Below are 25714 nucleotides of genomic sequence, written 5' to 3' on the forward strand. Positions count from 1 at the left end.
AAGGCATGCCAGGCGGTCCAGTCAGACTGAAGGCTCATTATGCATGCTTTTATGTATTTGTTGATATGATATGATTATGGTTATACGAGGTTGGTATTTTGGGGGTAACTCACTAAGCTTTCAAGCTTACAGTTTCAGTTATTTGTTTCGGGTTTAGCGGATGGTCGCGGGAAGGAGAAGGTGTGACCGTACACTTCCTCGATTGATGATTATGATTTCTGGGAACTCTGATGTTTAAACTATTTTTGAAAAAAAATTGTATTGACTAAATGGTTTTAAATTATTTAAAAAGTTTTAATTTGGCTCAAATTTTATGGATGTTACAATTCTCATTTGGGACATGTCAATTTTCGTTCTATTCAAAGAATAGAAAAACTTGGCATGCTACCAAAATGTTCATTAGATAAAAACACAAAATGTGAGGTTTGTATAGAATCAAAATTTTCACAACAACCTCATAAATTAGTTGAAAAATCTAGTGAAATACTTGGCTTAATCCACTCTGATTTATGTGATTTTAGAGAAACACCTACAAATAGAGGAAAGAATTATTATATTTCCTTTATTGATGATTGCAGCAAGTATTGTTATATTTATTTGTTAAATACCAAGGATGAAGCCTTGAATTTTTTTAAGAATTACAAGGCTGAAGTTGAAAATCAACTAGACAAAAGGATCAAAATTCTAAGGTCTGATCGAGGAGGAGAATATGAATCCAAAGACTTTGCTGAATTTTGTGCCTTAAATGGTAATATACATCAAACAAATGCTCCATATACTCCTCAACAAAATGGAGTGGCAGAAATAAAGATAGAACATTGAAAAACATGATTAATTCAATGTTAATAACTTCTGGAGCACCACATAACCTGTAGGGAGAAGCATGTCTTGCAGCAAATTTAATACTTAATAGAATTCCTCATAAAAAGAGTGATAAATCACCCTATCATCTGTGGAAAGGGAGGTTACCCTCTTACAAAAGGATGAAAGTGTGGGGTTGCCTAGCTAAGGTACAAGTACCTCTTCCTAAAAGGACTAAACTTCGACCAAAAACCATAGCTTTCATCTATCTTGGCCCTACCATGAACAGCGCAACCTATAGGTTCTTGTGTATAAATCACATGTTTATGATATCCATAACCAAACCATCATGGAATTAGCAGAGGCTGAATTCTTTGAAAATATTTTTCCTTTTAACAGTAAAGGGAAATAGGTTACCTGCTCTAGGAAAAGACCTCTCGATGATGGACTAAATGAAACCATTCTTGACAAAAGTTTACAATCAAATGAAGAGAATTCTTCAAAGGTTCAAGAAGATAACTTAGAACCTAGAAGAAGCAAACGGGGAAAAATAGCCAAATATTTTGGACCTGATTACATGACCTATGTAGTGAATAAAGAACCACAAACTTATAAAGAAGCTATGAATTCTTTTGAAGCCCCCTTTTGGAAAGAGGCAATCAAAAGTGAGATGACTGGATTGTGCAGAATAACACTTGGAAATTGGTGGATTTTCCACCTGGGCAAAAACCAATTGCGCACGAATGGATATTCAAGAAGAAGTTTAGACCTGATGGTACCATTGAGAAGTACAAAGCTCGTATATTAGCTAAATGGTATCGTCAAAAGGAGGGTCAAGACTTCTTTGACACCTATTCACCTGTTACAACAATTACATCAATTCGCACATTAGTAGCAATTGCAGCCATTCACAATTTGGGAATACACCAAATGGATGTGAAAATTGCCTTCTTGTATGGTGATCTAGATGAAGAGATATATATATATATATATATATATATATATATATATATATATATATATATATATATATATATGAATCAACCTGAAGAGCTTGTGGTTAAAGGTAAAAAAACAAAGTCTATAAGTTAGTTAGATCACTTTATGGACTAAAACAGGCTCCAAAGCAATAGCATGAGAAGTTTAACAACACATTACTTTCTAATGGATTTAGAATAAATGAATGTGATAAATGTGTTTATGTCAAACAATACAAGAATGCTTGTGTCATCATATGCATGTATGTGGATGATATGCTTATAATGGGTACTAATTCGGATGTGATCAATCAAACCAAGAAAATGCTACACGCCTCTTTTTCCATGAAGGACTTGGGAGTAGTGGATGTGATCCTAGGTGTAAGAGTTCAAATAAGGTTAGATGGATATACTCTTACTCAATCCCATTATATTGAAAGTGTACTCAAGAAGTTTGGACACTATCATGACAAGCCGGTTGTCACCCCATTTGATGCTTCTAGTCATCTTAAGAAGAATAAAGGCGATAGTGTAGCTCAGCTAGAATATACTCAAGTTCTTGGTAGCTTAATGTATGTTATGAATTGTACAAGACCAGACTTAGCATATAGTGTAAGTAGATTGAGTCGCTACTCCCACAATCCTAGGAAAGATCATTGGTATGCATTATTAAGAGTGATTAGATATTTAAAGCATACAATGAATTATGGATTGCATTACATGAGGTATCCTCCTATACTAGAAGGATATTGTGATGCAAACTGGATTTCCAATACTTCTGAGGCAAAATCCACAAGTGGATATGTGTTCACACTTGGTGGAGCTACTATCTCTTGGAAATCATCTAAGCAAACTGTTAATACTCGTTCTACAATGGAGGCAGAGTTTGTTGCTTTAGATAAAGCTGTTGAAGAAGCTGAATGGATTAAAAGCTTCTTAGAAGGTATTCCTCTGTGGCTTCGACCTGTTTTTTCCATTGGCATACATTGTGATAGTATGGCTGCTCTTACTAGAGCAGAAAGTCAGATATACAATGGCAAGTCGAGACATATTAGGCGCAGACATATTACAATAAGAGACTTGCTGAAGAATGGAATCATTTCCATTAGTTACATAAAGTCAAAGGAAAATATAGTTGATCCTTTGACAAAAGGCCTTAGTAGAGAGCAAGTTCTCTTCACATCGAGGGGAATAGGCTTAAAGCCAACATAATCAGTCATCACTTGGCAGAAACCTAACCTAGCAACATTAGAGATCCCATGGTCTAGGTTCAATAGGATAACTAGTTGGGAAAGACTCAAAGATGGACTAACACAAAGGTAAGCTCACTCCGATGATATTTATTTTGTGTTTTTCGTTGATGATATAGGGATGAATTCTTTATTCTTAATAATGCTGATAGCTTTTATAATGGAATAGTACAGATTATTCCATATTAGCATTACCTATATGAGATGGATGTGAGGTTGCATCTTTGGGAGCTGATATGGCTAAGCTCTCTAAAAGTCTCATGACGAAAGGATTATTCACGACCGAAAATAACACAGCGGTAAGAAATGAACCATACTTAGATATGATATGTGTGATACCTATTATTTGACTCTACTATACAAAGTGGTTAGTTCAAGACTCTAGTTCACTACCCACCAAGTAGATCCAAGGAGTACTCACTATGAAAGGTTAAAGTTTTACAACACCTATTCAGATGCATGCCATATCTTACTTCCCTTATTTGAATATCGTTCACTTATTTTCTATTCAAATGTGAGGTATTCTTGGAGTTTGAATAGAAAATGTAGGGTATTGTTGGAACTTTGCTTTACAAAATTACAATGTGGGACTTATCCCACATTGGTGGAAGAGAAAACCTTTTCTCACCTTATAAGTCTTGTCCCACTCAATTAATCAAATGGATCAAGTAATGGGTTAAGCATATTGGGTTTGGGTTATTGTGTTGGACTAGTCAAATTGGGCTAGTAGTAGACTTGGATTATTAAATATTAATGGTCAAAGATAGGGCCTTGGGCTTTGGGGCTCTTGGGCTCTTCTTGACTAAATAATATTTTTATATATATAATCCGAAATTAACTAATCACTAATTAATTTTATTTATTTAGTATAAAACAAATTATGTTAAATATATATTAACTACAAATAGTTTTTAGCAGTTAATTTTTGTTAGTGGTTTTACAACCACTTTTAGAAGCATATAAATGGAGCATTTCATACAGAATTTGGGGGCCAATAAACACACACACACACACACACACTTTCTCTAAAAAAAATCGTTCTTTATACAGAAGGGATCATGGTGAATTTCGACAGATTCAAGATCTATTCTTGAATTGGTTGTTGTATCCTCAAGACAGACCCATTCTAGGGAAATTTCGGTCTTAGGACACTGCAAAAGCAGGCCTTAATCTGTACAATTTTGTGATACATTTTCTTTGTAGTCTATATTCAAGTATGTTTTCTGTAAACTGGTTCTTGTATATTACATATATTTGAATTTTGTTTGTTTTATTACTATTGGTTTTGTTGATTGTATACTCATTTCATAACATTCGTAACATTTTTAATTCAGGCCATCGTAACTACATGCCAATAATAAGCTCTATGCACATAATGCATCAGGCACAAAAGGAAATTAAAGAGAATATATATTAAGAATGAAGTTAAAGTGAATATATATTAAGAATGATGTTAAAGTTGTGCTCATAATAGATTATATTCATAACTTTTTGTTCGTAAGCATGTAAACGGTTTTTATTATCTGATCTAAATTCCTATTTGGTGCTCTTTATCTTTGTAATTGCTTCATAATTTATTAATTGTATTACCTTTATAATATGTATTATTGTCTAATAGATGTACACATTATATGGTACACTACTTAAACTAATGTAATAACACCATCTAAAGGGCCATATAAAATATGTAATGAAATAATCCCATAACCACAACCTATATAGTTGGAGAGGAGCCATGGTTGGTTAATAACTTCAAAGTGAATGAGAAACATCATATATATATATATATATATATATATATATATATATATATATATATATATATATATATATATATATTCAACTATTATTCCAACGCATAATTTAAATGAAACAGTTGTTTTAAATTCCACACATCCTTAACACACTCATCTAAAAAATATCCTTCCCTTTTTTCTAGTTAATTTCCAAATAAGGTTTCAATAAAGGATTGTAACGCATTTTGGAACTAAGAATCTACAAGAATTTTACCATGACCTAAAATTCGTAACATTTTTAATTCACATCATCATAATGATATTCCAATAATAAGCTACACATAATGCATCTAACACAAAAGGAAATTAAAGAGAATATAAATTGAGAATGAAGTTATAGTCGTGCCCAGTGTCCACTAAAGCAAAATAAAGAGTGAGAACCAATCCATTTATAAAATAAAGTTCAAGATGCAAAAGAACCAATGACGATTCCCAATAATCTTGACAATGCTCTATAGCATATATAACCATGCTAACAACTCATCATTGATGTAGAAAACCAACATCCAAACAATCACGGATGAAGTGCCAGTTTTTTGCCAAAAAGAACCTGCTTTTTCCACTTTTATAAGGAAAATAATATTTCTCATATTATGACTGAAGATCAGCCCAAGACTCTATTCGTATAAAACCAGCACCTTGTTTAGGGTTACGAACAAAGAATGCATATTCTTCTCTTGTCTTTTCACATGACACCCATTCCATATTTCTTAAATTTATTTCTTGAATGCAGTACGGATATTATAAAGTTCGATCCATCATATAAAGATTTTCACCCAAACTTACAAACATAGGAAAATTGAAGCCTGGCTTCGGAGAATTCTTGATTTCCTGTATTTTCACTTTAGGTGTTGGAAAAAGTCTAACTTCACTTAAACAATTAATGGGGTGTAGGGTATATATATTCCCCTTGAAAACATATAAGTCATAAATACTTATAGTGGTCGATATACAAGTCCATTCTCATTTATCAGCTATACAAAACCATATTTTGTGATAGTATCTAGCGAAACACAACAAACACTCGCCCATATATTAAAGGTGAAAAGACAAGGATAGCCCCCAGACAAGGTGCGTAGAGGCTGACATTAGGGAATGAGAAAGGGACATGAAGTTCATGCCTTGTGATAGGATTCACAAGCCAGAAATCCTTGTATTCCTTACCAAACAGAATCAAGTAACCACAACTTACTCCAACACATGTCGTGTAATCAGAATGAGGAAGAATGGTTTTTAACTTTCTTCCTTCAAGTCCTCTAGATATTGATAGCACTCGTTTTCATTAGCATGAGTAGAGATAGATATGGTCATGGGTGGTCTGGACACCATAAAACTTTTCTTGTTAAAGACTGTAAATGATCTCCATAACTTGCAAACTCCACTAAATGCAATGAAATCAATGACTCCAAGTTTCATCATAACTAAAAAAAGCATATTATGGTTGATATCTGACCAAGGATTGCAACTCTTGATCTTGTTCATGTTCATGGTAGATGCATCTTCATGGTTTTGGTCTCTAGTCATACTCCTTGTCTTAACGATTTCTACACTTGCAAAAAGAACTAAGTATTTGAGTCAATTAGGCATTGGGAAAACAAGAGGCATATAAATATGGTTTTTTGTTATATAAATAAACAAAGAAGCAAACGGTAGAAGAAGTCAAAATTGGTTTGTTGATAATGTAAGGCGGTATTTGTATTTGGTTTTTTTAGATAGTTCCTAAGATTTTTGTTTGTGGCTCAATAGAAAAATAAAAGTATGTACATCCCAAGTTTTAATTTGAATGTTCAAAAATCATAAAGCTTATGGATACAAAAGAATAATCTAATATGGATCGATCCCAAGTTTATAAGTGAGCAGTACACAACCATTAATGCTTATTATTTACATTAAAAATTGAAGAACATGAACATAATTAAAATTTATGGTTTTTCAAAGTTGGAGTGAATTGCATTTAATTATCCAATATCTTATAAGAATAAAATGCAGCAAAAAAGTTAACTTTATTATTGTTGAAACTTTAAATTGAATACTACAATAATGTCCCTGTCAAGGCCGTCCCAGAGAGTGGGTGATATGGGCGACCATCCAAGGCCCATCTCTTAAAGGGGCCCAAAATTTTTGTGAGCTTTATTATTATTATTATTATTATAAAAATTTATATTTAGAAGCTAGTACAAGTAATTTTCTTTCAATTATTATTATCATCAAAAAATTTATATTTAGAAGCTAGTATAAGTAATTTTCTTTTAATTATTAAGTTATTATACAAAAAAAAAAAAAAAAAAAAAAAAAAAAAAAAAAACTAGATGAAGTTTTTGTATGTTAAGGGCCCTTTTTTCCCTTTCGCATCGGGTCGAAAATATGTTTGGAACGGCCTTGGTCCTTGTCGACTAACCATTGGACATGAGTTAATAGGAAAATATATCGTCATATGATTGAGTATTAACATCCAAATCATCTGAATTAGTTATAAACAAAAAAGATCATGATACTCTTAAGAAACAATTTACCTAATTGAAACTGAGAATGAGGAACTTAAGCATGATGTGTCTGGCTCTTGCTTCCCTAGTGTATCGTAGATTCATATACTACTACATATTCTTATGAATCACAATTTTACAAACATATAGGCTCCTAGTTAGCCGATATTATTTTGGGCTCCACGATTCATTAAGCCCTTAGTGGTTCTCATACCCAAGCCCAATTCACAGTTTGTATGCAATCCAACTTTCTAGGATATTATCAACTACGGACATGTGTAAGTTGGGGATAGTGTATTGGGCTAATAAGATGAGTTCAGGTCATAACATCTATCTCATAATTGTTTTAAAATTTAAAAAAAAAAAAAAAAAAAAAAAAAAAAAAAAAAACATTAAGGGGATGTTTGATTTGTTCCGGGTTATAAAGGCTTTGGCTGACTTGGTTAAAGAGTCAAAATGGTTGATAATAACATTGAGCCCTTTAGGCGCCCATGCCACTACTATATAGCTATTTTTGTTTTTGACAATGAATAATAGCTAGTATAAATAGAGTCAGTTATAAATCTAGTCATCTTGCCTGATGGCTTTGCAAAAAAAAAAAAATACAAAATTTTGGATTTTTCAAAAAATACGCTTTTGCAACCATCATATTTAAGCCCTAAAAAAATTTTGTAGGCCATTTTTTGCACTCAGTTGTTTAGAATATTCTCTATGATTGAAGAACTCAACATTTTAGTTGCTAGTTATTTGTACGATCTTATCTAGCAGTTATTTCTATGTTTGCTGACCTTTTCTTTAATGAAAATCAGATTTCTGAGATGAAAACAAGAATGAAACCAAAGATGGCATTGTCATATGTGATGGTACAAATCTGTAATGCACAAGTCTTGTACCACCACAGATGGAAATAATCTGGTATGGATTTTGTATGTATTGTGTATTATGAATGATAATTACACGAGTATATATAACCCCTAAGTTACACATTTAGCCCTCTAACTATATACTTATAATTAATATCGCCTAGTCTAATATTCCCCCTCAAGCTAATGGCGGTCTCCGACTCTTAGCTTGGACTTCAGAAATAAAAATCTCTCTAAGGCTAGAGGCTTTGTAAACACATCAGCCATCTAATCTTGTGTTAAGATGAATTTAACAGACAATCTTCCTTGAGCGACCTTCTCCCTGAAAAAGTGAAGATCAACTTCTACCAGGACGTAAGATAAAAACTCAAGTAAGCATAATCCATCTATAAACACTTAACTTGTTGGCAAAGTTCTATATATGCCGATAAAGGTTTGAGATTTTCAACCGTTTCTTACAAGGGCAGAAAATTTTTATAAGGAAACAAAAGCCTACCAAAAAACTAGACCAACCAACAATCCTTAAAAAATTACATCAAAACATGAGAAGGGTCTTTTAAACAACCCAATCAAAATAATTCTTAGACCTTCCGCTGGAACACAACAATATGATTTAGAAACAATATTATCAAAAATGATACTCCTTTCAGGAGGTGTTTTGCCAAAAAGAAAAGCATTTCTAAACATCCATATCACCCACCAAGAAACAAAGAAAACTCCTTCAACACCTCTTTCACTTTCTTCCGTAAATGCATGGAATCAATCCACATAATCCAATATTCAATCGAAACAAAGAAGTAAGCATCCAACCTCCACCAAGAAATGACTTTCACCAAAACAACATGAGCAAAGGAACAAGAAAAAAAAATATGATTGGCATCTTTCATAACAACATTATAAATCGGGCACATTATGGAAGGAATATACATACATCTCAAAGACAAATTGAAGTGAGTAGGTAATATGTTCAAGAACATCTTCCAACAAAACACATTCACTTTAATAAGGACTAACTCCACCCACTAAGTAACCATAGAAGTAGAAGGAAGCATAGTCAAATTTACCAAATAACGAACAGAGGAGACTAAAAAATCGCCAGATGGATCCAAGTCTCAAACCCATTTATCAATAGCATCATTAAAAGAAACTAAACTAAACAAGACCCTAAGGTCCTATGCCTGCTCACTCTCGGCACCACCTAGGAAATGACGTCGAAAATAGCTAAACCAAGAATCTTGATTAAGTTTAACCGCAATGGACACCCCCTTATCTAGTTGCAACGTAAATAAACGAGGAAACCGATCCTTAAGAGGGAGATCTTTATTACGCAAAAATCTTCTTACAATAAGCCAATAAGTCGACACCTTTATTACGCAAATTACGCATAATATTAATAATATCTAACCAAACTGAAGCACATCTAGCATGACTAATCAAGAATAAACTACCATAATTCACATGAATCGCCTTCACAACCTTAACCCACATGGAATCCAAATTAGTAAGAAAATGTCGAATCCATTTTGAGAGAAAATCTCTAGACAGAAAAATAAAGTTCCAACACCCAAACCACTATTGGCTTTAGCACCAACACCTTATCCCACGAGATCCATGACATTTTCTTTTCATCTTTCTCCATGCCTCGAAAAAACACATTCCTCAAAGACTCCAACTTAGAAAGAATTACAGCTGGAACTTTGAAAATCGACATAAAATACAAAGGTAAAGCACCTAAAACCAACTTAAGCAAAGTTAAACTCCCTCCAACTGAAAGAGTTTTAGTCTTCCATATAGACATTCTCATAACAACTTTTTGAACAACCTCAGACTAAGAATTTAACCTAGACATTGATCCCCCCACCATAGGCCCCAAATACATAAAAGGCGTTTTCATATCCCACACCCAAGAATCGAAGCAACCATCACCATTTCTTCAAATGGAACACTAACTCCCAGTAAACGAGACTTCTAAACATTAATTTTCAATCTGGAAGCCAAGTAAAAACACTACAAAATACTGAGAATAATAGTAAAATTATAATTTTTTCATTCTCCTATGAAAACCACATCATTCGCATAAAAAAGATGTGAGAGCTTCATATTGGAGTTGATATCAGGGCCCAAAAAAAAACCACAATACATAGCCCGAGAAAACGCAATATACAATGACTCCATCAGCAAAATAAAATGAAAAGGCGAAAGAGGATCTTCTTGATGCAACCCTTTATGAAATTGAAATTCACCAGAAGGACTTCCATTAACCATCACCGAACCCATGGAAGAAATGAAACAATCCTTAATCAACCCCTCCAGCTACTCCCAAGACCGAACCTATCAAGAATGTAATCAAGAAAATCACATCTAATAAATCATATGCCTTCTTAAAATTAACTTTTAAAACCATTGCCTTTTTTTCTTATATTTACACCAAAAAACAACTTCATTCAAAATCACAGGACCGTCTAAAATTTGACGCCTTGCAAAAAAAGCTAACTGATGCACACTCACCAAATCCTCAACTACAATTCTCAACCGAGTAACTAAATTCTTAGCTTTAGTTTTATATTACATTCAATCAGACAAATAGGATGAAAATCCTTAGAAAACATCGCATCAACTACCTTCATAATTAAAGCAATAAACAACAAAATGCAACCTCTAAGAACTAACCAAATCGAAAAACCTTATGGACAACACCAACAATGTTACAAAAAAAAAATCAAAAGTAAAGCCATCTGGTCCCTACGATTTATCCACCCCCACAATCCCACACATCATGTTTCAATTCTTCCACCAACACATCATCTTCATGATGGGTTTTATGTACTATAACACTCCTATGGTGCACATACAACCCTAATGCTTTGGATCTAAGTTTTCTCTAGTTATACATGCAATTTTCATTTTTTCAAAGCATGAAGCCTAACTAGCATACAATATAGAGATTTAAAACATATAAACAAGTTAGATGAATACCTCTTTGTTGTAGCTTGTAGAACTTAGCCTTTCAAGAGCTTAGCACCTCAAATGTGATGCCTCTAATAATTCATAAGCACCAAAAACAATGGAGGGTAATGAGAGAGAGGCTAGGAGGCACACAAAAACGGCTAGGGTTCTTCTTGTAACTCTTAGGGCCATTTTTTGTGATGCTATGGGTTACATTTTGATGGGTTTTGAGCATTACATCAATCCTATGGTGCACATGCAACCCTAAAGCTTTGGATCTAGGTTTTCTCTAATTGTACATGTAATAATCATCCAAATCTATAAACCATAATCAAGCATGCCAAAATCAACATATACATCTAATGTAAAGTAAAAATGTTACCTTTCAATTGTAGCTAGCTTGATCTTCAACCTTTGAGAACTTAGCACCTCAAATATGATGCCTCTAATAGATCACAAACACCAATAGCAATGGAGGAATATTAGAGAGAGAGAGAGGGGAGAGAGGCACAAAATCGTCTTTGATCCTTCTACGGTTTCAAGTGGCCGAAAATTAGATGTCCAAGGGGTCCTTTTATAGCTGAGGTATTAGGGTTTCAGTCAAATACCTAATTCGGTTGCTTAGGCCTTAAGCAACCCATAGGAATCTTCCAGAATACCCTATGGACGAATTCTATGTGGGCTTCCACAAGAATTTCGTCCATCCTTATCCTTAGGGATCCACAACCCATTTTTCAATTATCTTATAATTACAATATCAGTCCCCTTATTTAATTAATCTCTTTTGATCACTAAATTAATTCTTGACCAATATTAATTAAATAACATGATTTCTCAATTAATATGTTATTCTATTAATAAATCACAATTAACCTCTTTCTCCATAATTCATCCAGTCAAGTTAATATGATGAAGGCAACCCAAAAGGACCAGGCTACTATCGGGTCAAGTACATACCAAATATAGTTATGGGTTTAGACACCAAATCTAACAGTCTCCCACTTGGATAAGTCTAATAACTATAAATGCAAGTACGACTTCAAAATTCAATCAGCAATCATAGCTCTCAAAAGCCGTTGTCGAACTCTGACACGTCCTATAAATAAGGGATCATGTAGTCCTCCATTCTCAAGATATCATCCGGACAAATACATGGAACATAGTCTTACTTATTATCCAGTAGTTTGTTTCCCAACTTCTGATTTGTCTGACGTAGAACTTAATTGAACACATCAACTTAGTCCTGACTGAGCCGACACATAAGTCAACACAAAATCATCGAGGGGCCCAAGATATCGCTTTTAACCTCGTAGGATAAAAGAACAAATAAAATTTGACTTATATGCTTGTACTATTTACTCATCAAATCATACACAACAATACGTTTTATAACATCAAGTTATGAATGTGTTTACGCATTACCAATGCACAACCAACTTGTAAAAAACAACTCATATATTTTGGTTTAAAGACTATATGATATTATCATCTCATAATCACTCGTGATGAATTCCATGAAGCGATTCATGTGAGCGCGGGTTTAATCTAATACTCAAATCTTATTTCAGGAGCACTCATGAACGTTACAACAAACCTTTGCTATGTCTAAACGCTTAGACAATCTACAAGCCAATTCATGACAGTCTTTCCTCAATACCTACTTCCAAAGTATGATCGACTGTGGATTGTTTGAATAATCATATTATTCTGGAAGTCAAAACACGCAAAATGAAACAATAGTAAACAATTAACACAATACAATAACTTTACTCATAAATAAAACTCCTTTATTTAATCATCAAATGTCAATTACATTTTATCCATTACAAGTTTCTAAATAGCTATCTAATCACTAAAACTAATATCGTCCTTCAGACTAATACTCCTAGCATGTTGTAAGTGCTTAACCCTACTCAGTCCCTTCGTAAGGGGATATGTCAGGTTCTCTTCTGACGATACCCTCTTCACTACCAAGAGTCCCTCTTCTACTTGATGTCTAAGGAAGTGATATTTTCTGTCGATGTGCCTGGATCTACCATGATCCCTCAGTTCCTTGGTTAAGGCAATCGCATCCTCGTTGTCACAGAAAATTTCTATAGGCTCCTTTATGGCGGGTACAACTCCAAGGTCTCCAATGAATTTCTTTATCCATATTGCCTCTTTCGATGCTTTACTTGCTACTATGTACTCTGATTCGCACGTTGAATCAGCTACGGTCTCCTACTTGGAACTTTTCCATGTTACTGCTCCTCCATTAAAAGTAAATACCCAGCCCTAATGAGAGCGGAAATTATCTCGATCGATCTGAAAATTGACGTCACTATACCCTCACACTCTCAAGTTATCACTCCCACCGAGGATAAGAACCCATTCCTTAGTCCTCCGCATGTACTTAAGAATGTTCTTTACCACAGTCCAATGAGCTCTACCGGGATTCCCTTGATATCTGCTGACCATGATCAAAGCGAAGGCCACATCAGGGCGAGTACACGTCATAGCATACATGATCGAGCCAACGGCAAAAGCATAAGGTACTCGAATCATTTCTGCTATTTCAGCATCGGTACTCAGACTTTGAGTCTTACTCAGTTTGGTATTGCTTTGGATTGATAATTCCCTTTTCTTGGAATTGTCCATGCTGAAACGTTTCAACACTTTATCCAAGTAAGTACTTTGACTAAGTCCTATTAGTCTTTTACTCATATTTCTCAATATCCTTATCCCTAGAATATAAGAAGCTTCTCTAAGGTCCTTCATAGCGAAACACTTCCCAAGCCAGGACTTAACCTCCTGCAAGTTTGGGACGTCGTTTCCTATGAGTAATATGTCATCCACATACAATACGAGAAAGCTAACTATACTCCCACTGGCTTTGACATATACACATGACTCATCCTCGCTTCTTGAAAAACCAAACTCTTTGAATTTCTCATCGAAACAAAGATTCCATCTGCTAGACGCTTGTTTTAATCCATAAATGGATTTCTCAAGCTTACACACTCTATTAGGGTACTTCGCATCGACAAAACCTTCTGGCTGACTCATGTAAACATCTTCAGCTAGCTTCTCATTAAGGAAAGCAGTTTTGACATCCATCTGCCATATTTCATAATCATGAAACGCAGCTATGGCTAGCATAAACTTTATAGACTTTATCTTTGTTAGTAGTGAGAAGGTCTCGTCATAGTCAACTCCTGGAGTTTGAGTAAAGCCCTTCGCACCCATCCATGTCGATCTTCTTCTTGAAGATCCATTTACACCCGAATGTCTTACGACCTGGCACATTGTCAACCAAGTTCCAAACTTGATTTTCATACATGGACTGAATCTCGCTGTCCATAGGCTCTTTCCATTTCGCAGACTTTGAGCATTACATCAATCCTATGGTACACATGCAACCCTAAATCTTTGGATCTAGGTTTTCTTTAATTATACATGCAATAATCATCTAAAGCTATAAACCCTAATCAAGCATGTGAAAATCAAAATCTACATCTAATGTAAAGTAAGAATGTTACTTTTCAATTGTAGCTAGCTTGATCTTCAACCTTTGAGAACTTAGCACCTCAAATGTGATGTCTCTAATAGATCACAAACACCAATAGCAATGGATGAATATTAGAGAGAGAGGGGAGAGGCACAAAATTGGCTTTGATCCTTCTAGGGTTTCAAGTGGTAAAAAATTAGATGCCCAAGGGGTCCTTTTATAACCGAGGTATTAGGGTTTCAGTCAAATACCTAATCTGGTTGCTTAGGCCTTAAGCAGCCCATAGGAATCTTCCAGGATACCCTATGGACGAATTCTATGTGGGCTTCCAAAAAAATTTCGCCCATCCCTATCTTTAGGGATCCACAACCCATTTTGTAATTATCTTATAATTACAATATCAGTCCCCTTAATTTAATTAATCTCTTTTGATCACTAAATTAATTCTTGACCAATATTAATTAAATAATATGATTTCTCAATTAATATATTATTCTATTAATAAATCACAATTAACCTCTGTCTCCATAATTCATCCAGAATGGAGGATTATATGATTACTTATCTTAGGACACGTTACTGACTAGGTCAGAGTACGACAACAGCTTTAAGAGCTACAATTTGCTAGTCAATTTGTGAAGTTATACTTGCAGCTATAGTTATTAGACTTATCCAAGTGTGAGACTATTGTAATAGGTGTCTAAGCCTATAACTATAATTTGTATATACTTAAATTGATAGTAGTACAGTCCCTTTGGGTTGCCTCCATACTGGCAACTAGACAGGATGACCTATTGAGAAAGAGGAATAATTTATTATTTGATTAATAAATTGAAATAAATAATTTATTAATGTATTATGGAAATAATTTATTAATTAGAAATCATATTATTTAATTAATATTTAATCAGAAATTGATTTGGAATTAATTTTGGGATTAAAGGAATTAATTAAAAGTGCAGGGGCTATTTTGCAATTTATTGATAGTTGTGGAATTGGGTTCTAGAATCCTCCTAGATGGGTTGGAAGAAATCTTCTAGGAATACCCTAGAAATTACGTCCAAGGGTCTCTTGGATGAGGCTCTTGGGCTGCTTAGGCCTTAAGCTAAGGAATTTGGGTTTCCTCCTTAAAACCCTAGCTTTGGCCCTAAGCTACCAACAACTATATAAAGGGTTATACCCCTTTGAGATTTCAGTCGTCATTCTAACCTTAAGAAGAGCCAAAATCTTAAAGCTTCCTCCTCTTCCTCTCTCATACATCCTCTTGCTAAGTGTGTTTGTGAGCCATTAGAGGTGTTACACTTGTGATACTATTTCTCAAGCTTCAACAACATCAAGGAATTGTTTGTTATTACTATATAACAATCAAAGGTTAGTCTAATATCTCTTATTATGAATTTCAATTATCGTAGATGCCTCCTAAGGTTTATTCTTTTGTGTTCAATATTTGCATGTCCAATAGTGAAAACATAGATCCTATAAATTAGGGTTGCATGCATATATAGGGATTGTAAAACCCATCACTTTTGACTTTTGATTTTGACCCAGATTTTGACCAAAGATTGACCTAGGGGTATTTAGGGTATTCTGATATGTATTATGCGTTTTGGTCACTGTGTTTTTAAAGTGACTAGTAGAGTCGATTGCGGAGCAGCATGTTGCTTCAGTTTCTCTTATGTCTGTGAGGCGAGTCTCCTCACTATACCCGTGTGTTGAAGGCACCAATGTCGGCCCACTAGGAATTGTATTGTAGAATGCTAGTTGTTGTGTGATACTTGCATGAAAGACCATGGTGTGACCTATGACCCTTGTATGTAAGACCGGGATTTGGCCCTCGGTATTACAAGGAAAAGCCATGGGGTTGACCCACGAAATTTGTATGTAAGATCGAGATCTGGCCCTCGGCATTACAAATATCATATTACCAGGTTAAAATATACCCCAGAGCGGGGGCCCATATTTGTATGTTTGGTATATGGTACTTTGGGGAACTCACTAATATTTGTGCTTAAAATTTATGTTTGTGGTTTCAGGTACTTCTGATCCGAAAGGGAGGGGTCCGACGTGATGACACAACATCCTCCGCTGATGATTTTCGCAAATTAAATAATTGTACAATGATGTTTTGAATATTTTGGTTGGTATTAGATTTGTGAAACAATTGATGAATGATTTGATTAGCTTTTAAATGAAATTTTTTATTATCATTTTTGAGATGTTACAGTATCAAATGTAAATTATATATTTCCATTTATTTTATTGATTGAAATAATCTTAAAATATCGAACTCCCATAAATATAAGAAAACCGATTAACACTAAAACAAGGAAATTGTCAATGGGATGTGATCTTAAAAGAGAAATAGTGAACATAACAAAATGATAAATTCTAGATATAGGCTACATACAAGAAAATTATACCTTATAATTTCGTCAAGTCAAAGTGATAAAATTTAAATCATTAATAACAATGTTTCGCCAAAAAAAAATGATCTTCATAGCTTAATTGACCATCATAAATTATGTGTTCTCTTAAAGACCCTAAATATTCAATTCAAACATCTGAATAAGTGATGAAAATTTCTTGTACTTTTTTTCATATTCAACTCCAAAAAATTATTGTTTATAATTTATATGCTAAACACTTATTGGTCTTTCTTTTGTCCAAATTCAGCTTATTGAACCATGGGCCTTAAATCACAATTAACAATTCACATGCCTAAACTTTCATTGTCAACTTCAATTTGGGGGTTTTAATCAAAGTCAAACAATATAAAGAGGGTAGCTGAAGAAGGTATGAAACCTCCTTGCATCTTTCGATCAGCCGCACCGGATCTCTGAATCCTGCAACTAAAGATCGGATTCTCTCTCCGGCCATCGGATTCCTTCCCCGCCGTTTCTAATTTCACTATTTGTTTCTCCGGCTAGGTGGTTCAAACGAGGATCTTCTGACTACTGCCACCGACGTAATATAGTTTTCTTTTAAAGGTGTCACAATCTTCATTTTCATTCGCATCTTTTTTAGTGAATTTTTGTAACTTGAGTTACAGTTACATGTTTGAAGCAAAGTTGTTATATATGTATCTATGATCATACGATGTTGAATCTATGATCATATGATGTTGAATCTGGTTTTACTTCTGTTTGAACTGAAAGTTAGATTCAAACGTATCATCGTTGGGTTCTTATGATGGAAGGTTATGTTACAGACTACAGAGTATACTAATAACCAAACTTTTTTTTTCAAAGTAACCATACTGTATATAATCTGAAAATTACCAATTACATTGCCATAAAATATTAGCGAATTTGAAGGGAGAGAATGTTTCTTTTTGTTTCTAGCATGATTGAACTTATAGAAGCTTTGCTTAGTTAATATGAATTAGCTTTTGAATTGTAATGACACTTTGTTAAATCAAACAAATTTCTTACACCCTCTGTTCCTTGGATAGTTCTGTTTTTTATACTTTGTATGAATTGACCACTGAGACAAGTTTCACTTGCAGATTCTTATATCCTTGAGTGATTTCAAAAACAAAGTTGTAGTATTATACTCTTCAGTCATATAATTCTTTTTATTAAACTCACAAGTACAAGAGTTTCCAATTTTTCAAATTCCAGTTAGATGGCTATTCATGGAGGAATTGACATTCTTTTTTTCTTTTGTATGTCTCAAGCTTTAGGCAGTTGTTTGCAAATGAATATAAACTCATCAGGCAATCATCACTTGAAGAACAACTGTTTGTATAACAAGCTAACAAAAAGTACAAAACAAGAGAAGAAGCTTGAGATAGATCTGAATTTGCCTGCTTCTTCTAATGAAACTGAAGAAGTGTCAACTCACATCCCCAACTCTGATGATGAGGCCCTTTCACAGTATGTTGGAACAACTGAAATCCAAAGGTCATTAAGTGGAAGACCACATAATGATGATTCTGACACCAAGGATTCCAATCACAAAGATGGCTCTAGGAAAAAGTAAGTTATCAAAGGTACATAGATATGTCATATGTGTGTCTCTATTTCTAGTGTGTTGTACTGTGACTCTGACTCTGACACTGACACTGTAAGAAATTAAAGAATGATATGAAGATAAAAGTAAAATATTGGTACTTGGTATGCAGAAAGAGTAACAGTAGTAGCATTGTTAAATGGAAGCAGCAAGTGAAAGTGAGCCTGGAAATAGGACTTGAAGTGCCCCCAAATGATGGTTATATGTGGAGGAAATACGGGCAAAAGGAAATTCTTAATGCTAAATACCCTAGGTATCCCCTTAAAATATGAAGTTAATGACCATTTTACCCTTATGTTATGCGTACTTAATGTCTTCTTTTTTTTTTATTTCACTCAAATTTACAGAGAATATTATAGATGCACATACCGAAACACACACGGTTGTTGTGCAACTAAACAAGTTCAAAGATCAAGTGATGACTCATCAATTTTTGAAATTACTTATCTTGGAAAACACACGTGTCCCAAAATATCAAAAACCAATCATCCTTCATCCACAACCGAATCCGGTTATGGCCTTATAAATTTCTCAAATACATCAAAAACGGTATCTACAACTTCAAGAACCAGCGATCCATCTGCAACACAATCATCTTCTTCGATCACACGAAATTCTTTTGAACTTTCGAATTGGCCCCAGAATCATCATCAGTACTGACTGATGATGATTCGGGGACCAGTTTTATATGGGGTTCTGATGAGAGTCTCATCAGAACCCAAATATTGTAGTTGTAGGATTTGAGTTGATTGAGATGAGAAGTCGAGGTTTTTATGATGACTCGTGATGGGTTTGGGTTTATATACGTAGTGTTGGTTATATACAAAGTCATAAGGGAAAAAGCTCCTTTGTTTTGATGGAGGGATATAAACTGGATGATGGTTATGTTTGTAACATTATTTTGGTTTATAATGAGTTATTTGGTAGATAATCTGGTTTATATCATGTGGAATGTGCCATCAAGCTTTTTAAAGGTTATAGTAATGTTAAATCCCCCTATTTGTACGATTATTAAACATTATGTAGTATGATAGCTTTAGATTATGTCAGGTAGGGACTAGAAATTAAAGATATACTATATTTAGTTGTTACATCAAAATTAATAAAAAGTTAAAATCTTTTTCATAAACTAACACTATCCACTTCAACTGCTAAGCCCAAGTACCATTTTTATGCCTTTGAAAATCGGGCTGAATATTTAGTATACTATGTATCACACAAAATCAATTTTTTAATTAAAAAGGATAATTATTTGAGGATAATGAACTTTTGATTTTATTCATATTTAATCATTTATTTTTGTTTATCATTTACCAATGAACTTATTTTTTGTGTTGGTAGTTTTTGAACACAAACTACAATTTCACTGGTAAATTGTGTAAAAAGAAGTGGCTAAATGGGAACAAAATTGAATATAACTAAATGAGATATGGATATCCAAACAGGTGTCGGATTGTATATATCAAGATTTTAAAATATCAGATTTCGGATTATTTTATTTTAATCGGATTTTTTAAAGAAAGAAATTATCAATGCAACAAAATACATGCTTGTATTATATAGGGTTTTAAAATATGAAAAGACAAGGATAAAAGTACATCAACATAAACCTATAAATTGAATATACTATTATTTTTTGTTGCTAAATTGCTAAGTCTTCATAAAATCTGGAACAAATTATGTGAATGGTCCTTTGGGTTTTGGCTTTTTCCCTAATGTAGTCTCTACGATACTTTTTTCCCTCAAATAGTACATATGGATGATAAGTTGCATGCATTTGGTCCCCGAGTTGGATATCCGTCGATTCCAACGTTAAGCTGCCCCCGTGCGACTTGCACATGAGGGTATTTGTGTCATTTTACCCTAAAGGACCTTTTCTGAACATTTTATTAACGCCTATATTACCTCTTCTTATTCTTCCTCCCAATTCAATCAATCACTACTACTATTAGAGAAAGAAAGCTGCAGAAAATGCTAATATGTGCTTGTGGAAATCAACATCTAGCCATCGTCACTTCCTGGTCAAATCGCAACCCTGGAAGGCGATTTTGGTCTTGTCTTCGTAATGAGAGAAGGTGTGGTTGGATTGGGTGGTTTGATGAGCCCATGTGCCCAAGATCGGTTGAAGTGATACCTGGGTTACTCAAGTTTATGAACAAGCTCCAAGAATCCCTTCAACAAGCTATCATGCAAGCTAGGATGTAAAAGTTAATCATTCTCTTCAGTTGGGGTCTTTTTGCAATTCGTTACTTGAAACATGGTTGAAGTTGCATCTGAATGCAGGAAGTATTGTCGTGGTCGTAGGGTTAATGTACTGGTGGTCTTATTTTGAGTCTGAATACAGGAAATTGTAACATGGTTTATGTAGTGTTTGTGTCTATTTTGAGTTTGAATGCAGGAAATTATGTTGTGGTTAATATTGTCTGAACGATATAGTCTTTGTGTAATCAGATGGTTTAATATCAGAACAAGGTTATTTGTGTCATGGCTTATGTGTGTTATATTGTTTCCATTTGTCCATACACTTTGAATATCCTAAATATTATTTGACAAGAACACCAATTTAACAAAAATTCTATTGTATATGACAACAATAGTTCACATTGTTTCAAAGTTTACCAATGTGTACAAAGATTCAAGGTAAACATGCATGACCATACAAAAATAGGAGCCTAAAGTAAGTATTGTTTGTTACATAAACATAAAAGTAAGTTGCAAACTACATCAAAAGACCTAACACTTAACAACAACACCTCTATCCTCACCTCTTTCCTCCTGTGTCTCCAGTTCTTTTGTTATTAGGGCCACCTTGACCTTTACAAGTTCATGAGTTATGCCCTTTGTTGTTGCACTTTCCACATGTGACATTGGTCCATTTCTTGGACAGTTTACGCCCCTGTGTAGCAGGTTCATCATATGCCTTCTTCCTTTTCTTCTTGGGCCTACCCACCTATAAATGTACATTAGATTAAATTGTTGTTCTTCAGAAACTACAGTTATATTGATATATGAAGACATACCTAAACAACATGTTTGGGTGTAAGCAACTTGGTTGGGCATGGTGATTTGGGCCACATCAATCTACCATTTATAGGTTCAATTTTGTGTTTGTACATTTCTGCCTATGTAACTAGCCATTAGCATGGGTGGACCCAATGCTCCAACTCAGGAACATTCTTTGTTCCATGTTTAATCTTGTCCCATAATGCACTTATTGCATGTGAGCATAACATGCCTGTAATTTCCCAATGTCTACATGTGCATGTTTTTTCATCCAAATTCACAATAAACTGGTCACCCTAATGAGCAGTGACCTAAGTTTTAACCCTATTGAAAATACACGTGTGCTTTTGTGCTTTTCTTTTCATTTGATCAAGAAGAGTAGTAGCAGTTGGTGTGAGAGGGCCATCAGATCTATCAATATCTCTTTGGACATTGCAAATTCTCTTCATCAAATACTCTATAATATACTAAAAACAATAAATGATAGGTTTATCCCTACCACCTTGTATTTTTCCATTCACAACCTCACACATGTTTTTCAACAAGATGTTAGTATGTGCCCTCCCTGTTTAGTGATATAATACAAAATGAGAACAAAACCTAACAGTGGCAAGTAAATGTAAACATCATTGAAAGATGAAGTGCTAGCCTGAGAAATGAGATCTTGCCCAATGAGCCGGAAGAATCTGTATCAGCCAATCATGAGCTTCAGCATTGAATTTTTTTAATTCTTCTAATGCTTTCTCAAAATGCCTTACAGTAGTAGCAGTTGCATACACCCACATAAAATCTTTGAGCTCTTTATCCTTCCACTGTCTTTTCATATTATCATATATATATATATATATATATATATATATATATATATATATATATATATATATATATGTGTGTGTGTGTGTGTGTGTGTAACGACCCAATTTTTAAGGCCAAAAATTTCATTTTTGGTTTAACGCATTTAACAAACTTTTTACCAAAACATTGTTAATAAAACATCCATTACAAAATCGTAATGTTGTATTTCAAACCATAACATCAAAAGTATTGAAAATCAGAGTACAGTCCCAAAAACTTCTTGCGGAACATGTGTGTGTGTGATGCGCTGCTACGCCGCCGGCTCCTTCCCCTTCGACGAAGAGGTACCTGAAACCAAAACCAAACCTGTAAGCACAAAGCTTAGTGAGTTCCCCCATCATACCACATACCATACAATATCGTCGGTATCTTTCAACCGGTAACATTCATCGGTATCTTTCAACCGGTAATCAGCATCAGTATCTTTCAACCGGTAACTGGGGACTATTTCACCCCCTACTACTAACATGCAATCAACATATATAAGCATACAGTCAAGCATATCTGGGTACTGACCTACCCTTGGGTCCTACGGACCACTATTGTGGAAACTAATCCCCACTAAACACATAACATATAATCCAGATAAATCACATAACCAGACCAAGATAATTATCACAAAGACCATTATCATAGAAATACCCCTTTTTGGTGGGCCGGCATTGTGGCCTTAGACCCACCCCTACTGGAAGGTAACTCACCTCAATGTCGTGCAGAGTCTGAACTATCCGCGGCGCACAAGTCGACTCCCTACGACTCCTTGGTCCCTACACGACAACCTTCAAGTCAACACACATCACATACAACCCTAAACAGGGTCGGTCCAAGTTTAGTCAAAGTCAACACTGGTCAAAGTCAACATTCAGTTGGCCTACCAACTCGTCGAGTCCCTGCTTCACTAAACCCACACAAAACACCGGCTCCACTCGTCGAGTCTAGCGAAACTCGACGGGTTCTCCTTCAGTCATAACATCGGGACCATATTCATCCGACTTGCCGAGTTCCTTCTTGAACTCGTCGAGTTCATCTCCAACTTAAGAACTTGTCCAGTCTATGACTCGACGAGTTGTATGAACAACTCGTCGAGTCCATCTTCAAAGATTGGGAGATTGCTATGGACTTGCCGAGTCTGCTCATACCACTCGCTGAGTCCCAAGGCTTCCAGGCCCCTTTTCACGTCTAAGCCCCCAAGGTACTTCCTTCCTATCATTTACCCATTCACAGGAAGGGTTTGGTGCACAATGGTCACCGACTCGTCGAGTGCCAAGAACAACTCGTCGAGTCCAATCTTGACCAACTCCATACAGTCGATTTAAATGAGGTCTAACACACCAAAACCATAGATCTGGCCTCCTAATGTCCATTTTATACGTCAAGTTCCAAACTTGATGCACATGCATGGGGTTTTAGCTCAAAAATCCATATAAACTGTCCTACAATGTGCATGGGGCTCTCATGGCCCTAAAGTTGGCACATTTATGCCATGAGACCCCTCTTAAGGCCCAGATCTAAAGCTAGAGTCCACATAACACTTCTTAAATCCGAAAATGGCTTGAAAAGCCCTAAAGGCACCCAAGATCCACATTCTAAAGATGAACAACCAAATGAAAGACCAAAGTAGGAGCATTTTACCTTGATTAAGCTGAAAATGGAATGAGATTTCTGGATCTACAAGCCCCAAGTCGAATACTCAAGCTCCTCTTCTTCCTTCCAAGCTTCACAAGTCAACAAAAACACCAAAATGGCCTTAACACACACATATACGACTAGGGTTTCGATATGCAGCTCTAGGAGAGTGTTAGGGACAAAGGAGGCCGAGTTAAGGTGTTTATATAGGGTGCAAACCCTCATATTAGGGTTTTGTCCAGACAGCACGGACTCGCCGAGTCCGATTTCTGACTCGCCGAGTCCACCACTTGACTCCCGGGTCCAATTCACTTCTACTCGACGAGTTGGGCCACCAACTCGTCGTGTCCCAGGCCAAAATGCCAGAATGCTTAATTTAAAATACATACTAGGAACCAGGTGTTACAATATGCCTCAGACAGAACCTATGCTCAGCTTGAGGGTAAAGTTTGGCAATCGCAGGAATGATGCCCTAGTTAAATATTTCAATAGTTAGTTGACTAAATAACAACAATACCGTATATGTCCCTTCTGCCTATCTGAGATGAAAGTGAAGTTTGAATTAGCATAAAGTTCCAGATCATCACCAAGTTGTTCCAAAAACCATGTCCATGAATCTGTGGTTTCATTTTCAACAAGTGCATATGCAAGAGGATATATCCCATTATTGGAATCTACCCCTACGACAGTCAAAACTTGACCAGGATAGGGACCTTTCATGAAAGTACCATCCAACCCTATGAAATCACTTAGATTAGCCTTAAGTCCTTCCTCCAATGCTCCTAAACAAATGTAAATTCTCCTAAACATCCTTGTATCGGAATTTATATTTGGCTCAGTGTGACAATCGATGTAAACATTAGTACATGGGTTTCTTTCCATTAGATCTAGTCCATAGTCCCTTAAGATATCATATTGTTTCTGAAAATCCCCAAAAACATGCTTCTGAGCCAATCCCTTTGCCTGATGTACCTTCATTCTTGACATGTTCATCTCGAATTTCTGGATGAGATCTTCTTAAAGTGCATTAACTGGAATGGTTGGATTACTCTCAATTTGCTTCACAATGTGTGTTGCAATGAATTTGTAATTTCAAGCTTTAATGGTTCTTGATTTCACACAGCGATGTTCATTAACTAGGGTGTTCACCACCCAGTCATCTGTCTCTTTAGGTCTAGACACTAGTACATTCCAAGGACATTTGCCCTTTTTCATATTTACTGTTTTATCCTTGAATCCAGTCCTTGACTTTGTCCATGGCCTACCACTCATATTTAGGACCACTCCTCTACACTTAGCCCTTATCCTTGTTTTGTCATTTTTTCAAAATGTAAATCCCTTTTGGTTTCTACTGCATGTTTCTCTATATAGTCTTTCACATCTTGCTTTGTTTTGAACTTCTATCCCAATGTGAAAGCCTTTGGATGAACTACACCCTGAGAACAAGCTTTTGCTTTTCCTATGTCTCTCAACATCCTCTCTCTGTTGTTATCTTCACATACAATAGGTGAATCAAACGATTTTGGGTCTATGACCACTAAATCTTCACCTTCAGTAAAGTCAACACCACTACCACTTGCTTATTTGGTCGTTTTTTGAACCCACTCAACATCTTC

The 25714-nt window shown here is 35.1% G+C and overlaps 1 protein-coding gene across 3 annotated transcripts; it reads left to right on the top strand.

The window, feature by feature from the left end:
• The first annotated feature begins 17372 nt into the window (after positions 1-17372).
• LOC145063025 (uncharacterized) lies at positions 17373-19545 on the top strand. 3 transcript variants are annotated; one of them, XM_079010631.1, is made up of 4 exons: positions 17373-17590; positions 18286-18580; positions 18727-18867; positions 18962-19545. In XM_079010631.1, the coding sequence occupies exons 2-4, from the start codon at positions 18300-18302 to the stop codon at positions 19272-19274; spliced, it is 735 nt and encodes a 244-aa protein (XP_078866757.1). In that variant the 5' UTR covers positions 17373-17590; positions 18286-18299; the 3' UTR covers positions 19275-19545. The 3 variants fall into 3 exon arrangements, with proteins under 3 accessions (XP_078866757.1, XP_078866756.1, XP_078866755.1); XM_079010630.1 differs by having other exon boundaries at positions 17374-17568; positions 18280-18580; XM_079010629.1 differs by having other exon boundaries at positions 17375-17590; positions 18280-18580.
• The last annotated feature ends 6169 nt before the right edge of the window (positions 19546-25714 follow it).

This window comes from Lactuca serriola, chromosome 7, assembly GCF_051521515.1.
Source record: "Lactuca serriola cultivar US96UC23 chromosome 7, Lser_US96UC23_V15, whole genome shotgun sequence".
Taxonomy (NCBI): domain Eukaryota; kingdom Viridiplantae; phylum Streptophyta; class Magnoliopsida; order Asterales; family Asteraceae; genus Lactuca; species Lactuca serriola.

What these genes read in the sequence shown, in the direction of transcription:
- LOC145063025 (XM_079010631.1), top strand. Translation starts at nt 18,300, where the DNA reads ATGAATATAAACTCATCAGGCAATCATCACTTGAAGAACAACTGTTTG. An exon ending in AAAGATGGCTCTAGGAAAAA is followed by an intron (nt 18,581 to 18,726) that starts GTAAGTTATCAA and finishes CTTGGTATGCAG; the next exon opens with AAAGAGTAACAGTAGTAGCA. An exon ending in CTTAATGCTAAATACCCTAG is followed by an intron (nt 18,868 to 18,961) that starts GTATCCCCTTAA and finishes TCAAATTTACAG; the next exon opens with AGAATATTATAGATGCACAT.